This window comes from Pelodiscus sinensis, chromosome 1 (genome assembly GCF_052426305.1).
Source record: "Pelodiscus sinensis isolate ZL-2025 chromosome 1, ASM5242630v1, whole genome shotgun sequence".
NCBI lineage: Eukaryota > Metazoa > Chordata > Testudines > Trionychidae > Pelodiscus > Pelodiscus sinensis.
Window position 1 is genome coordinate 356,768,163 of NC_143052.1, and position 16,716 is coordinate 356,784,878.

General features: G+C 48.3%; 1 protein-coding gene across 1 annotated transcript; it reads right to left on the reverse strand.

Annotated features, from left to right (window-relative positions):
- Positions 1-289: 289 nt before the first annotated feature.
- On the reverse strand, positions 290-16,483 carry LOC142831028 (olfactory receptor 52E2-like). Its single transcript, XM_075939823.2, has 3 exons — positions 16,453-16,483; positions 12,608-13,374; positions 290-304 (listed from the first exon to the last, which is right to left on the reverse strand). The coding sequence occupies exons 1-3, from the start codon at positions 16,481-16,483 to the stop codon at positions 290-292; spliced, it is 813 nt and encodes a 270-aa protein (XP_075795938.2).
- Positions 16,484-16,716: the final 233 nt, after the last annotated feature.

Here is a 16,716-nt window from a genome sequence, read left to right on the forward strand (position 1 = left end):
TTGTCGGCTCAGCGCGGCAGCCACGTAAACGTAAATGAAGCCGCGATCATTTAAATCATTGCTTCATTTGCCTTTGCTGAACAAACAAATCTACATGCCTCTGCCGACAGAGGCATGTAGTTTAGACGTACCCCAGGTGATGAAACCTTCTCCTGTCCTTTAGCAGAAGGAGGATGTTAAACCGTATTGAGAGTAGAACCGTAGAGTTACAAGCAGACAAGTTATGAATTAGCTGATTAACCACACACCTCATCAGAAGCAGTGTATGCAGTCAGGTAGCAAGAGCGACTCACCCTCCATCCACCTGCAAAAAAAGAGAGAAACAAATACAGGGCAGTTCAATGTTATGCATGTGGGCTGTGTCTAGACTGGCCAGTTTTTCTGGAAAATCAGCCGCTTTTCCAGAAAAACTTGCCAGCTGTCTACACTGGCCACTTGATTTTCCACAAACGCACTGACGATCTACTGTCTGAAATCAGTGCTTCTTGCGGAAATCCTATGCTGCTCCCGTTCGGGCAAAAGTCCTTTTTGTGCAAAGCTTTTGTGCAAAAGGGCCAGTGTAGACAGCTCAGATTTGTTTTGTGCAAAAAAGCCCCGATGGCGAAAATGGTGATCGGAGCTTTTTTGCACAAAAGCGCATCTAGACTGGCACTGATGCTTTTCCGCAAAAAGTGCTTTTGCGGAAAAGCATCCATGCCAATCTAAACGCTCTTTTCCAAAAATGCTTTTCATGGAAAACTTTTCCATGAAAAGCATTTCCTGAAAATCATGCCAGTCTAGACGTAGCTGTGTAGTCCCCTTACTAAAGGGTGCCTCTGTTTCTGGGAGGATCCTGTGTGCTGCAATCTAGCCCCAGAGACTACAATTCCCATGAGCCCTTGAGGAAACCAGGAAGTAAGGTTTTTGTCTGAGACTCTCCATGTGGAGAGAAGGTCACAGCAGTCTAGGGGCTCTGCATATTTTGGAACAAAAGGAGCCAGGCTGCTTTGGAGGAACTTTATCCAGTCCAGGTGCTGTTGTGTTGCAGCTAGAGCCTAGGACTGAGAACCTGCAGGGCTTGGATCTAGCAAGCTGCTTCTGGGACAGCTGATTGCCCTTGAGGGGAGAGACTCTGGCTGTGCCTGTGGCTGAGAAGGACACACAACGACCAGCACACGGGAGGAGGCTTTAAGTAAATGGGCTCTTTGGGAAAGTGCTGCCTGGGACAGACCTCAAAGATATAGACTGGCTTTGGGTCCAAAGAGAGGCAGAGTGTCTAGCCCAGGGAACCAGAGCTGCTGGCATTTGGTGGAGCCTGCTCCAGTAGCAGAGGGAGTTTGCAGCTGGCTGCACAGCTTGGACTCTCTCTCTCTCTCTCACACACACACACACCCTACAGAGAACCTCCACTCCAGCTGTAGACCTTCAAGTGCACCCACACAAGCAAATGTCTGGAACTCTGAGTCCAGAGCAGGATACACTCTGGGGTGGGATAGATGGTGGCAGTGCAAATGCAGATAGATAAGTTCCTATTATTTTGGTGTTCTTTGTTAATGTTATTCCCTGTTAATCTGTGAAACCCTGTTTCTTTAAGTTGTTCAGTAAAGATTGTGCATTCCAATGTAATCAATAAGGGTGTGTCTAGATTACAGGGTTTTGTCGACAGAAGTTTTGTCGACAGATACTGTCGACAAAGCTTCTGTCAACAAAGAGCGTCTAGACTACATCCAGTTCTGTTGAAAAAGCAAGCCGCTTTGTCGACATAACAGTGTGGACGCAAAGGACAGTGTAGATGCAATAATGCCTTCTATCGACAGAACTCTGTCGACAAAAGGCATTATTCTTCATAGAATGAGGTTTACATACGTCAACAAAACTGCTGAGTTTTGTCAACGTGATGTCGACATAACTCAAAGGCAGTGTGGACGCAGGTATAGTTTTGTCGACAAAAGTCCACTTTTGTCGACAAAACCCTGTAGTCTAGACACACCCTAAGATGTATATTATTTGTAATTTGTAATTGTTGTTCTGGAGTTGGATCCAGATTATTGCTGGGCTAATTGTATTGCTGGAGGTTCCCAAGGCACACCAGTAAGTGTGTACAGAGCCAGCCAGGTGGAGGCACTACCACTGTATATTCTGTATGAGCCAGGGACTGCAGCAAGGGGGTGGGACAGAGAATCCCCAACTAAACAACATCACCACTGGGGTACTCATGGTTCTCCTTTTATGCTAAAATCATCAGGCGCCCAGGCACACCTGTGAGTGTGACCTGCTCCCGAGTAACCTGGGGAGGAAAAAGGAGTTACATATGGAAGTTTAAAGATAATGGGGAAGTTTAAAAAAAGGTTTCAGAATAGGAACAATCTAAGAATGTAATGATTTGCAGTCAACAACAGGGATTATATAAAAGAAATAAGCACACTTTCAATCTTTAATGAGAGTGCCTTTCATGGGTGATGAAGGGAATAATGCAAAGGCAATAAAAAGAAGCCCTCTACAATACCATGCTTAAAATGCACTAAAAACTGGTTCACAACCAGCTGTCGAAAAGCTGTTGTCAATGGCCAATAATCAATTGCTCGTGTCCTAATGGTCTCATGTTCTTCACGTGGGGATGGTACAGAAAAGAACCACTAAAAAGTTTGGTGGCAGGAGAAAATGCTGGCCAGCGAGAGGCTTAAAGACCTTGATTTACCCGAAATGGTAAGAACCGCCTCTGCTGTCTAGGCAGAGCAAGGCCCAGTGGCTGGAAGCGGAAGGCAGTCAAACTCAAGCTGGAAATTCGGGCCACTGAGTGAGCACTGAAGGGGATGAGCTGGTGGGACTCCCTGCGAAGGGAGGCGATGGGTTCTCCATCGCCTCATGGCTGCAGATCCAGGTGAGATTTTCTTTCTGTACAATCGGATTGTGGGCTTGTCTACAACCAAAACCTACAGCAGGGCTGGTGTCGTACTTCAGTGAGACTCAACAGCCCCGACGGCTGGCACTCCCTGTGCGAGGTAGGTTCTCCACCTGCCCCAGGGGTGGTGGCCAGGTCAAAAGAAGAATTCTTCCACTGACCTCATCCTGTCTGCACTGGGGCTGGGGGACCAAGCTCCATCTCCCGGGGCTGTGGATATTTTTGCTACTGCAAAACAAGCAAAAGCAATTTCTGGTGATATTAACAGAGGCAGAGCATGGGTGGCACAGAAACTGAGACCGCTGCTCTTCTCCCTGTGGGCTGGGCTTCAGCCAGAGTGCTGGGTCCAGGCCTGCTCTCCAACACATACAAAGTCTGGTGAGAAACAGGAAAGGATCCACAGGGCAGGGACCAAGATGGTCAACGGAATGAAGTGGAAGCCGCTCAAACTGGAGGATTAGGCCAAAAGAAATCTGATGAGGTTCAACAAGGACAAGTGCGGAGTCCTGCCCTTTGGATGGAAGAATCTCAAGCATTGTTACAGGCTGGGGATCGACTGGCTAAGTAGCAGTTGTGCAGAAAAGGACCTGGGGATTACACTGGATGAGAAGCTGGAGATGAGTCAACAGGGTACCCTTGTAGCCAAGAAGGCTAATGGCATATTAGGGTGCATTAGGAGGAGCATTGCCAGCAGATCCAGAGATATCATTATTCCCCTTTATTTGGCTCTGATGAGGCCACATCTGGAGTGTTGTGTCCAGTTCTGGGGCCCCCACTATAGAAAGGATGTGGACGCACTGGAGAGGGTCCAGCAGAGGGCAAACAAAATGATTAGGAGGCCGGAGCATGTGACCTATGAGGAGAGGCTGAGGGATTTGGGTTTGTTTAGTCTGCAGAAGAGAAGAGTGAGGGGGGATTTGAGAGCAGCCTTCCACTCCCTGAAGGGGGGTTCCAAAGAGGCTGGAGGGAGGCTGTTCTCAGTGGTGGGAGATAAGAGAAAATAAGAAGAAATGACAATATGTTGCAGTGGGGGAGGTCTAGGTTGGATATTAGGAAAAACTATTTCCCTAGGCGGGTGGGGAAGCACTGGGCTGGGTTCCCTAGGGAGGGGGTAGAATCTCCATCCTAGAGGTTTTCAAGTGCCAGCTTGACAAAGCCCTGGATGGGCTGATTGAGTTGGGTTGGTCCTGCGTTAGGAAGGGGGCTGGATTCGATGACTCCTGAGGCCTCTTCCAGCCCTGGCATTCTATGATTCTAGGAGTAAAAGCTGATGCTCAGATTGGAAAAACAGACATCGAAGGGAAGTTTGACAGCCAGTTCAGCTAGTTGAGGAAACGTCTTGTCTCTTGGGCAAAAGTCAAGGGGTTCAAAGTCCATCAGAGCAGATTTCAACGAAACTGCAGGGAAACTCTCCCAGCTGTAGGAGCAAAAAGCGCGTGGAAGAAAGGCTGCGGCAGATCAGGAAGAGGATGGAAAGAAGGCTGGATAGCCAGTGGTGTGTGATGGTTCAGAAGCATCCAATCCTGCATCTTGGCAGGAGGTTAGAACAGCCGACCCTGGCTGTTCCTTTTCACCCTAGGTCGTATGGATGTACAGTGTGAAATTCTAGGGAAGAACACGCCATGGACACACTCCTCTCATTTGGCCCAGTGCAGGGGTAATTGGGTGAAATTTAACAGACTTTATTTGACAAGAGCTCTGACTGGGTGATCTAATGGTCCCTTCTGACTTTGAAACCTTGAATCAATCGGTAAAGAAAAGAGCTGCCATGCACACTGGCTGTGTCTTACCCCGGAAGAACTAGGGCACATGCAATATAAGGAAACTCTCCACATGACCCTGATGAAAGAAAATGGCTCACATAACACGTGTGTGGCCTGGAGAACGCCTTGCCACCGACATAACTGCAGCAAAGGGTTTAGCAGAATGGGATTCACACATGGATTGGCCATTGCTCTTAACAGCACTGCAAGTTCAGCGAGTCTGACACCTCCAATTAGCAGGGCCCATTTTCAGAGGCTTCCCAGTTTACGCATTTGAACTGAAACTTCCCATGCTGGGTATTTGAGTCCGGTGGGATTGGGTGTGAAAGTCTGAGATGTCACCGTTCAGGGGACTTCTCGACTGAAGCGAGGGAGGATGTCTTGTCTAGGATCAATAATTGGTCAATTGTTTCAGTGTGGAGACCTGGCACCTCCATGTTTTCTACCAGATTAAAGTCAGGTGATAACCCCTCCCCACCACTACCAGCCAGCGCCCTGAGGTGCCAGGAGAGGAGTTGACTGGCCCTTCATACACAGCTAGCTGCTGAGGGCTTTCCTCGGTCCTCACTCCCAGGGCAGGTTTCCCTCAGAGGGCCCTGAGCAAACAGAGGCCACTGAAATGCAGGCGCATAGCACCGGCGTTCACTCACCATCAGCAGAAAGGACCTGGCTGTTCTGAGTGCAAAGGGTCACAGACATATTCACTACCACCGCATGGCCTCAAAACTCTGTGGCTGTGGGGCAGGTGAGCTCTGCGGTAGGAGATGGTACCTATGAGTTCTGAGAGGGACGTGTCTTCCTCGGAAAACCCCCTCAAGTTGCTGCGTCCCGCACCTTTCCCAGCCCAGCACTGGCAGCAGCATCCCACGCAGAGAACCGACATGGGGTTGTGAACTGTTTAAAATACAGCCCTGTGCACTCCCAGTGGGGTTGGCTCGGCCGCTGGGGATAAGTGAGCACCTGCTTATACACAGACTGTCTGTGCTCCAGGGCTTTTATCCAGCTTCAGGAGAAAACAGCAATTAAGGGCCTTTCCCAACAGAAGAGGAGAACTCCGGGGATCTGGGCTGAGTCAGGGAGGAATTGGCTGTTCCGTGTGTTTGTGTGTATTTAAAACTCATAGTTGATTGGAAGAAAAATGAGGGATGATGGCCAGGTCCCCATGGAGTCTGTGACCGTCCAGGGTGGATGGGTGGAGGGTAAACAGACAGACATGGAGACAGATGCCTAAGGGGGGGGGGGAAGGAACTCTTTCTGCAGGTGCACAGGGCTGTTGCGAAGGGAACACAGGTCAATAATTCTTATCAGGAACTACCATCGCTCTGTGCAGCATCTTCCATTGAAAACTCCTAGCCAAGGAAAGCCGCACAGAGGGAAATGGAAGCACTAGAAGATGTGATCTGACCAAGCGGAGACAGATTGAGTGGCAGGAGGGCAGACAGGACCCAGGAAATGTGACTTCCTAGCCGTCACCTCTGTCTCGTTACCACGCCGAGAGGGAAATGAACTCCCGCTCTGGCAGGGGCTGTTCGTTGGGCGGTTGGCAAGAGAAAGGCTGGAAGAGGGTTCCTGAGCCTTCACCGTCCTCTCAACGTGAATCTGAGGTTTGCCAATTAGCTAGAGTGTGGGAGCTCCCCGCTCATGGGAGGGATGAACTCCAGGACTTCACATCCCCTCCAACTCAGATACCTGCCCACGCAGTACAGTCCCTGGGGTCACCAAGGGCACGTCTAGACTACAAGGCTCCATCGATGGACCCATGTCGATTTGTTTACTCAGCAAAGGGAAATGAAGCAGCAATTTAAATAATCGCTGCTTCATTTAAATTAAAATGGCTGCCGCGCTGTGCCGATCAGCTGTTTGGCAGCACAGCTCTGTAGTCTGGATGCTCCGTGGTCGACATCAAAGGCATTTTTCGACCTCCCTGGTAAACCTCATCCCACGAGGCATAACGGGGTGGTCGACAAATGCCTTTGATGTCGACCACGGAGCATCCAGACTACTGCGCTTGGCCGCCAAACAGCTGATCGGCACAGCGCGGCAGCCATTTTAATTTAAATGAAGTGGAGATTATTTAAATCACTGCTTCATTTCCCTTTGCCTACAACTCTAATCTACATGGCTCCGTTAACAGAGCCCTGTAATCTAGACGTGCCCTAGGGGAATAGACTTAGTAAAAGCAGCACCTATAGCATTTGCTTGTGTTAGAGGGCACCCAGATCTATCCTGGGGACAAAGGACTTGCCCTGCCCCACTACTGCCATTACAGAATCATAGAATGATAGGGCTGGAAGAGACCTTATGAGTCCAGCCCCCTGCCCAAAGCAGGAGCAACCCTAACACAATCATCCCAGCCAGGGCTGGGTCAAGCCGGGACTTAAACACCTCTAGGGATGGAAATTCCACTCCCTCCTTAGGAAAGCCATCCCAGTGATTCCCCACTCTCCTAGGCTGTGTCTAGACTGCAGGGTTTTTTCAAAAAAAAGTAGCCTTTTTTCGAAAAAACTTCACCTGCGTCTAGACTACAGCCGCATTCTTTTGAAATTAAATCGAAAGAACGCGGCTTTTCTTTCGACGGCGGTACTCCTCATTGCACGAGGAAGAACGCCTTTTTCGATGGAGATCCGTCGAAAATAAGTGAGTGTGGACGCAGGGAGTCCTTTTTTCGAAAATAATGGCCTCCAGAAAGAAGCCCTGGTGGACAATCTGGGGCATGCCTTGCATGTCTCTGGTTCCTGTCTGCAGCCATTTTTTAAACGGACAGTCACCCTCACAGCCACTTGTGGCAGCAAAGCAACCAGAGCACACGGCTGTTCAAGTGCAGCATGTCCCAGCCCCAAGACCCTACTGGCCCTTCTAGAAAGCCTTCTGGGGACCCAACCAGGGGCTCCAAACGCCGGGCACCGGCATGGTCTGGGCCAGAGCTCAAGACCCTTCTCGAGCTCTGGTCAAAGGAGGAGGCCTTACAAGCCCTACAAACCAGGCAGCGAAATGCAGATATTTTTGGCTGCATGGCAGAGGCCCTGGCCCAGAGAGGGCACTACCCCCGCACCCAGGACCAGGTGCGCTCTAAAGTTAATGAGCTGCGCCAAGGTTATGTGAAGGCCAGGGAGGAGAGCTCCCATTCTGCGGCAGCCCCCCACTCCTGCCCCTATTATTCAGAGCTGGACCAGATCCTGGGTGGTGGTGAAGCACGCACACCACTGTGTCTCGTCCAGTCAGGCTTGGGGGACCCTGTGGTGGACGCGCCAGAGCAGGACCCAGAGCAGTCTGGAGACGGGGAGATGGTGCCTGAGGAAGACAGTGAGGAAACGGTGACCCTCACTCTGGAGCCAGTCACCCAGACCCCAGAGGCCTCCCAGGTGTCTTCTGATGCCGGAGACGAAGCAGCAGGGGAGTGCAGTGAGGTTGTGTAACACACAGAGGGTTGGGGGGGGAGGTGGGTGCACAGTGGGTGAGGACTCTCCCGCCCAGTAATGAATATCCAGTACTCACAATTTAGTTATCTCTCTTGCAAGTGTAAATTAAGTTGAAACTTGCTTGTAAGAACTGGCGCCACAAAAATGGACCAGTACAATTTGGCATCTTAGACAAGATAGAGTATACGGGCCCCTATGGGTATAAAGATGGGTCCAGCAGCACATTTACTCTGAGTGTCAATCTACCATCTATCTGCTGGTCGGGTTAGGTGTTTGACCTCCCAAGGTTCCATGGGGATGCCCACCTCGTATTCGTCTTTCCTAGGAATTGAGGGACCGATCCTGGCTTGACCCACTGGAGTCGAGAGGCACAGAAGGGGGTAAACATTGTACCTGGATGTGTCCTTTGTCTTAAGTGTGCACATTTGATTTAGAGCTCTTTAAAGATTAAGCTGTCACTTGGTACCATTATTTCTATTTTCTATCTTTATTTTCTTTGTAACCATTTTTAAGATCTATATTTGCTAGCATTTAAAAAAATAGAGCAATAGCCATTGTAACCATAGGATTTATAAGCTTCCTTAATAAACCTGTAACTGTTTAAGCTTTAACCTGACTCCTTCAGTTGCTGTAACAGAACCAAGCACAATTTAAAAGAACTCCAGCTGGTTATAAGGGACAAATACAGGCAGAGCTGGGCGTTTGGATCGTGTCTCTTCCAGAGGACAGATCCGTGGGGAATCTCTCAGCCTTCCCTAGGCTGCCTGCTGCGAAGGGATCCTGTATCCTAGCAGTCAAAACCTGAGATGTAATAAGCTCTCCCTGTAAACTCTGGGGCGTCTGTCAGGCTGTTGGCTGCCCTCTGCGAAGGGACCTGGTCCTAGCGGTCAAAGACACGGACCTTAAACTTTCCGGGGTGCCTGTCAGCCTTCCCTAGGCTGTCCGCTGCGATGGGACCTTGCATCCCAGCAGTTGAAGACTTCGGTGTAACGCATACACACACACACTGCCCTGACCATCGGCTGACAGAGAGAGAGATCACTGTACGAGGGCGGAGGAGGGGGGCGCTTTAAGCATGAGCCTCAGCTAGCCTCAGGCAGCAGCTCTAGGAAGTGACTGATGTCCTAATGCCCTGCCCAATGTGCTTCCGGGGGCTTTAGATGCAACTGAGGCTCCAATCAGTGTGCCGGCTCTATTTCGAAACTGCTCAGGGCTATTTCGAAGGGCGTTTGTAGTGTAGGTGTGCTATTGCAAAATAAGCTATTCCAGAGTGTTTATTCTCACATAACGCTGCCTTTATTCCTATGGATCCTCCTGGCTTCCTGTCAACCCCCTTGCTGGCAAGCTGAGTCTAACTCCTTTGTCACCGGGGGCTGGCCAGCGTTCATCATGGCACCTTTACACAAGAACTCAGGGTGCAGAACCACACTCCCCTTGTCCTGTCAGGTGTCCGTGGGAAAGGCTTGATTAGCAAAGTACCTCTGTGGCGGTTGGGCCATTTCTCTGTCTCAGGATGGTTGGAGAGGCTTACAACTCAAGGGAGTAATTCCAGTTAGTGGCCAGAGTAACAGTGTGGGGGGTCAGGACCCCTTGTTTCCATTCCCAACTCTGCCACCTTCTCACTTAGGGCCTGGGGCACGTCATTCTACTTCTGCCTGGCTCATTTCGTCCATGGTGCCATTATAGGGTCATAATTCAAAATGATCTGGACAAATTGGAGAAATGGTCAGAGGTAAACAGGATGAGGTTTAATAAAGACAAATGCAAAGTGCTCCACTTAGGAAGGAACAATCAGTTCCATACATACAAGATGGGAAGCGACTGTCTGGGAAGGAGTACGGAAGAAAGGGATCTAGGGGTTACAGTGGACCACAAGTTGAATATGAATCAGCAGTGTGATGCTGTTGCAAAAAAAGCAAACATGATTCTGGGTAGAGAACATGACCCATGAGGGAAGGCTGAAAGACTTGGGTTTGTTTAGTTTAGAAACGAGAAGACTGAGGGGGGACATGATAGCCGTTTTCTGGTATCTAAAAGGGTGTCACAAGGAGGAGGGAGAAAACTTGTTCATCTTGGCCTCTCAGGATAGAACAAGAAGCAATGGGCTTAAACTGCAGCAAGGGAGGTTTAGGTTGGACATTAGGAAAAGGTTCCTAACTGTCAGGGTGGTCAAACACTGGAATAAATTGCCCAGGGAGGTTGTGGAATCCCCATCTCTGGAGGTCTTTCAGAGTAGGTTAGAGAAATGTCTATCAGGGATGGTCTAGACAGTATTTGGTCCTGCCATGAGGGCAGGGGACTGGACTCAATGACCTCTCGAGGTCCCTTCCAGTCCTAGTATTCTACGATTCGATGATGTGGGGGTAACTCTGCCTAGGGGCCTAGCGACAGAGATCCCAGACATGGTTACTAAAAATGCCGTATGTTGTGTACGTTAGACTGAGCTTCACTTCTCAGCTTCAACCCCTGGCCAGTGGGTGCCCTGCAGCTTCAGAGAAGGTTCCGTTTACACGTGTAAATCGCTGGTTCACGCAGGCTGTCCCATGTGTCTGCTCAGCATCCCGCCTAACACAAGGGCCATTCCTTCCAGTGCACTCACTCGTGCACCTAGCCGGACAGTGGATCCAGTGCTCTGCCCCCAAGGCCAGGCTCAGAGAAAAGAGCTTCAGACCCACATCTTGTGCAGGGATCCTGCCTCCTACCAGCCCCAGCCGGGAAGAGCAGAAGGGAACTGAAAGCTGAAGGCAAACTGGGTCTGAGAAATAAACAAAAGAAGCTGCTACCACCAGTGAAACAAGACTGCACTTGGCCTTCCTTCCTCAGGGGGACCCTAAGCTCCTCTCCCTCAGGAGAGCTTGAAAAACGAAGGAGAAAAAGGAGCTGCCGTCTCTGGTAGCTGACCCTTCAGTCTGAGGCAGGCAGACACACAGACAGACTCCTGTACTTTCCAGGACACAAGAATCAAATCATCACCTTACAAAAAGTGATTTTTATTACAATACGAAGATAAGATTGATAAAGCATACCCGGTTGCTAGATGTCACAGAGCAGCTAAGGAAAACAAATTAAAACACAGAGAAAATCTCTTGGAACAATGTTTTGATGGTAAACGGGGAGGGGAGGCAGAGATACACACAGAGCAGTTCAAACCAAACCACAAAATAACGATAAATACCCTGTTCGCAACTAGATTCACTTTTCCCTCTACTTAATCTCAATCTTTTCTTGGTTCAGTCCACTTCCATACCCCAAATTCCTTGGAGGCATAGAAGTCCTGCCTGATTTTAAATCATTCTGGGTACGTCTACACTAGCTCGTTAGTTCCACGAGGAGTAACGGTAGTTCAAATTAGGATCTTTAATTTGAACTACCTACTCCGTGCCATGTGTAGCCGCGGGCACGGGGTTCAGACTAAGGAGGATTTAAAAATGGCAGCGCCCAGGAACATGCAAATGAAGCCCAGGATATTTAAATCCCGGGCTTCATTTGCAACTCCGCTTACCCTCATTACCCTACCTAACTCGAACTAACGAGCTAGTGTAGACATACCTTCTGTGTCTCTTAACTCCTGGTTTAATTCTCCCAGACAAAGAAAGTAGGCAAGGAATCTCCATCCAATTCAAATTTCAACCCTCTACCTCAATTAGTTCTCTTGGACCCCTTGCAAACCTCTTGCTAGCTACCTGAGTTTAACCCGTTAGTCAGGGGGGGCTTTGGTCAGCACTCCTCCTGTCCATTAAAGATGGTGTAGGGGAGGAGAGGAGAAAATGACAGGATTGTGGCCTGGAAAAATAGGTGGGGAAGCAGTAGAGTCTGGAGGGAAGTGAAAATGCTGGGCCTGAGGGATTTAGTAGCTAGGAAATGTGGCCACCTTAGGAGTTCATGAGGTTGTCAGGCTGACAGTGGTCAGGAAAGGATGTAATGTCTGCTTGGTCAGTTAGGGATACAGGGAAGAGGACCCATCACCATGTCACCTGCCAACTCTCCACGGAGCTCTGTCAGGGTATGTCTACACTACCCTCCTAGTTCGAACCAGCGGGGTAATGTAGGCATACCGCACTTGCAAATGAAGCCGTGGATTTGAATTTCCCGGGCTTCATTTGCATAAACTGGGCGCCGCCATTTTTAAATCCCTGCTCGTTCGAACCCCGTGCCGCGCGGCTACACGCGGCACGAACTAGGTAGTTCGAACTAGACTTCCTAGTCTGAACTACCATTACTCCTCGTGGAATGAGGAGTAACGGTAGTTCAGACTAGGCTTCCTAGTCTGAACTACCTAGTTCGTGCCGCATGTAACCGCGCAGCACGGGGTTCGAACGAGCAGGGATTTAAAAATGGCGGCGCCCAGTTTATGCAAATGAAGCCCGGGAAATTCAAATCCCGGGCTTCATTTGCAAGTGCGGTATGCCTACATTACCCTGCTGGTTCGAACTAGCGGGGTAGTGTAGACATACCCTCAGAGAGCCAAAGCATCTGGAGAAAATTTAAGTCCCGTTATGAGTCAAAAGCCGAAGCAGCCTGCCCCTGATTTGTTTGATACTCACCCCGTAGATGACGGGGTTTAGCATGGGGGGCATCACAAAATACATATTGGAAATGAGAACTTGGAAATACAGGGGCATGTTTTCTCCAAGCTGGTGTCTGAGGAAGGAGAAGAGACGTGGGATGTAAAAGACTACGATGGCGCAGAGGTGGGAGCCGCACGTCCCAAAGGTCTTGAGCCGGGTCTTCTTTGTGGGGAGGCTGGAAATGGCCCTCAGGATCTGGATGTAGGACACGGTGATAAAAGCCACATCCAGGCCAGTCACAAAGAAAACCACAAAGAGGCCGTAGGAAATACTGACGCTGATGTCGGCGCAGGCCAGCTTCACCACGGCCAAGTGCTCACAGTACGTGTTGGCCACAACATTGGTTCTGCAATAAGGCCACTGCCTGGCCAGTAGGATAGAGGGCAGCACGATTATGCAGCCACGCAGCAACATGGCCAGACCGATCTTGGCCACCACGGTCTTTGTCAGGATGGTGGAATGTCTCAGGGGATGGCAGATGGCTACGTAGCGATCAAATGCCATGGCCACGAAGATCCCCGACTCAACCATGAAGAAGCCATGAATAAGATGCATCTGGGTGAGGCAGGCATTGAATTCGATCTCTCTAGAGTTGAACCAGAAGATGCTCAGTGTTTTGGGCAGGATGGACGTGGACACGATCAGGTCAGTGATGGCCAGCATGCAGAGGAAATAGTACATGGGCTCATGGAGGCTCGACTCTGTCTTCACGACATATAGGATGATAAAGTTCCCCAGGATAGCTATGACGTATATGATGCAGAAGGGGATGGAGATCCAGACATGTTCCGTCTCCAGGCCAGGAATGCCTTGCAGGATGAAGGTGGAGGGGTTGATAAAATTGGTTGTGTTGGAACCAGACATATGGTAAAGGATACGCCGTCCTTCTCTGAGGTGGAACGGAGTCTCCTGCATGTTCGGAAAGTTTCCCTGACTCCCTATATGTGCCCAGGTTCTACGGAGATGGTCGCAGTGCAGATGCCTGGATGGAGAGACAATGTTACCATGAGACACAACATGCACTACTGGAGGCTGTTCCCATGAATTACACTGGGGGGTCACTCTTCACACAGTGGGAAGTTATATTTTTATTATTCAGAATATTTGACTATGAAGAACCGAGCCCTGTTATGCCAGCCCCATGTATGATGTTGCTCCATGCAGCAATACTTCCCACAATAGAACACTCGAACTGGAAGGGGCCTCGAAAGGTCATCGAGTCTACTCCCCTGCCTTCACGGCAGCACCCAGTACCGTTTAGATCATCCCTGATAGATGTCTATCCAACCTGCTCTTAAATATCTCCAGTGATCGAGATTCCTCAACCTCCCTAGGCAATTTATTCCATGTTTAACCACCCTGACAGGCAGGAAGTTTTTTCCTAATATCCCAACATAAGCCTCCCTTGCTCAACTTTGAGGCCATTGCTTCTTGTCCTGTCCTCAAAGGCCATTTTCTCCCTCTTCCTTGTGACACCGTTTCAGATGCTTATACCATGTCCCCTCTTTTCCTTTCCAAACTAAACAAGCCCAGTTCTTTCAGTCCTCCATCATAGCTCATGTTTTCTAGACCTTTTCTCATTCTTGTTGCTCTTCTCTGGACCTTCTCCAATTTCTCCACATCTTTCTTGAAATGCGGTGTCCAGAACTGAACACAATACTCCAACTGAGGCCTAACCAGCGCAGAGTAGAGCGGAAGAATGACTTCGCGTGTCTGGCTCACAACACACCTGTTAATACATCCCAGAATCATGTTTGCTTTCTTTGCAACAGCATCACATTGTTGATGCATATTTAGATCATGGTCAACAATGACCCCTAGATCCCATTTTGCCATACTCCTTCCTAGACAGTCACTTCCCATTTTCTATGTATGAAATGGATTGTTCCTTTCTAAGTGCAGTACTTTGAATCTCTCCTTATTACACGTCATCCCATTTACCTCAGACCATTTTTCCAGTTTGTCCATACCATTTTGAATCTTTACCCTATCCTCCAAAGAACTTTCAACCCCTCCCAACTTGGTATCATCTGCAAAGTTAATAATCGTACTCTCTATGCCAATATCTAAATCATTGATGAAGATATTGAACAGAATCGGTCCCAGAACACACTCTTGCGGAACTCGTCTTGTTATGCCCTTACAGCATGATTGTGAACCATTAATAACTACTCTTTGAAAATAGTTATCCAGCCAGTTATTCACCCACCTTATAGTAGCCCCATGTACGTTGCATTTGCCTAGTTTATTGATAGGAAGATGATGCAAGAGCGTATCAAATACCTTACTAAAGTTTACCTACGTATACCACGTCCACCACTTCCCCCTTATCCACAAGACTCGTTATCCTATCAGAGAAAGCTATCAGATTGGTTTGACATGATTTGTTCTTTATTATATTCCACGTGTTTGCAGATGAATTCCTTAATTACTTGCTCCATTATCTTTTTTGGCACAGAAGTGAAACTGACCGGTCTGTCTGAAACAAAAGACAGGACTATGCAGCACTTTAAAGACTAACAAGATGGTTTATTAGGTGATAAGCATTTGTGGGCCAGACTCACTTCTTCAGATCATCTTTGAGGCTGCATCTTTATGACTGGTCTGTAGCTTCCTGGGTTGTACTTATTTCCCTTTTTATAGATTGGCACTAGATTTGCCCTTTTCCAGTCTTCTGGAATCTCTCTCATCTTCCATAATTTTCCAAAGATGATAGCTAAAGGCTCAGATCCCTCCTCTACCAGTTCCTTGAGTATTCTAGGATGCATTTCATCAGGCCCTGGTAACTTGCAGGCATCTAACTTTTCTAGGTGATTTTTAATTTGTTCTTTTTTTATTTGATCTTTTAAACCTACCTCATTCCCACTAGGATTCATTAAGTGAGGCATTGCTTGATCATCAGACTTCTTGGTGAAGAGAAAAACAAAGAAGTCATTAAGCACCTCTGCCATTTCCAAGCTTCCTGTTCTTGTTTCTCCCTCCTCACTGAGCTGTCCTTGGTCTTCTTCTTGCTTCTAATATGTTTATAGAATGTCTTTTTGTTATCCTTTACGTCTCTAGTTAGCTTGAGCTCATTTTGTGCCTTTGCCTTTCTAATATTGCCCCTGCACACCTGTATTGTTTGCTTATATTCATCCTCTGTAATTTCACCTAGTTTCCACTTTTTATATGACTCCTTTTTGGGTGTTAGATCATGCAACATCTTCTGGTTAAACCAAGGTGGTCTCCTGCCATACTGTCTATCTTTCCTACGCAGCGGAATAGTTTGCTTTTGGGGCCTTAATAATGTCCCCTTGAAAAACTGCCACGTCTCTTCATTTGTTTTTCCCCTTAGTCTTGTCTCCCATGTGACTTTACCTACCAGCTCTCTGAACTTATCAAAATCTGCCTTCCTGAAATCCATTGTCTCTCTTTTGCTCTTCTCCCTTCTACTATTCCTTAGAATCAAGAACTCTATGGTTTCATGATCACTCTCACCCAAGCTGCCTTCCACTTTCAAATTCTCAACCAGTTCCTCTCTATTTTAAAATCAAATCTAGAACAGCTTCCCCCTTAGTAGCGTTCTCAACCTTCTAAAATAAAAAAAAAAATCTGAGGAAATATAATGAATGTCAGTCAACAAAAGAAATTATATAAAGCAAATAAATACGATTACAGCATTTAATGAGAATACAGGTTTGGAAGATCAAGGGAACAATGCAGATGCAATAAAAAAGGAACTCATTACAATATCAGTGCGATGCTGGGGCCCAAAGGGCTGATGGGACACTTAGGTAAATAAACAGGAGGTTGGTGAGTTGCAGGAGGGGAAAGGATCTTACCGCGGCCCATGGCACTGGTGAAACTGACCATGTGCAGTACTGCGGGAAGGAAGGGGGCACATTTCCAGAGGGATGTTGAGAAACTAGAGAGGGTGCAGAAAAGAGCCACCAAAAAGTCTGGAGGCTGGAGAAAATGCTGAGCAGCAAGAGACAGAAAGAACTTGATTTATTTGAAATCGTAGGGCTGGAGGAGACCTCAATAGTCACCAAGTCCAGCTCCAGTCCAGTCCAGAAATAATAATAAGAGGCTCTGCAATCTGGAGG

Excerpts from the sequence above, each read along its gene's own strand:
- LOC142831028 (XM_075939823.2), bottom strand. The coding sequence starts at position 16,483 with ATGGTCAGTTTCACCAGTGCCATGGGCCGCG. Across the intron at positions 13,375-16,452 it reads CACCAGTGCCATGGGCCGCG|CTATCCTGGGGAACTTTATC; the intron begins GTAAGATCCTTT and ends TATACGTCATAG.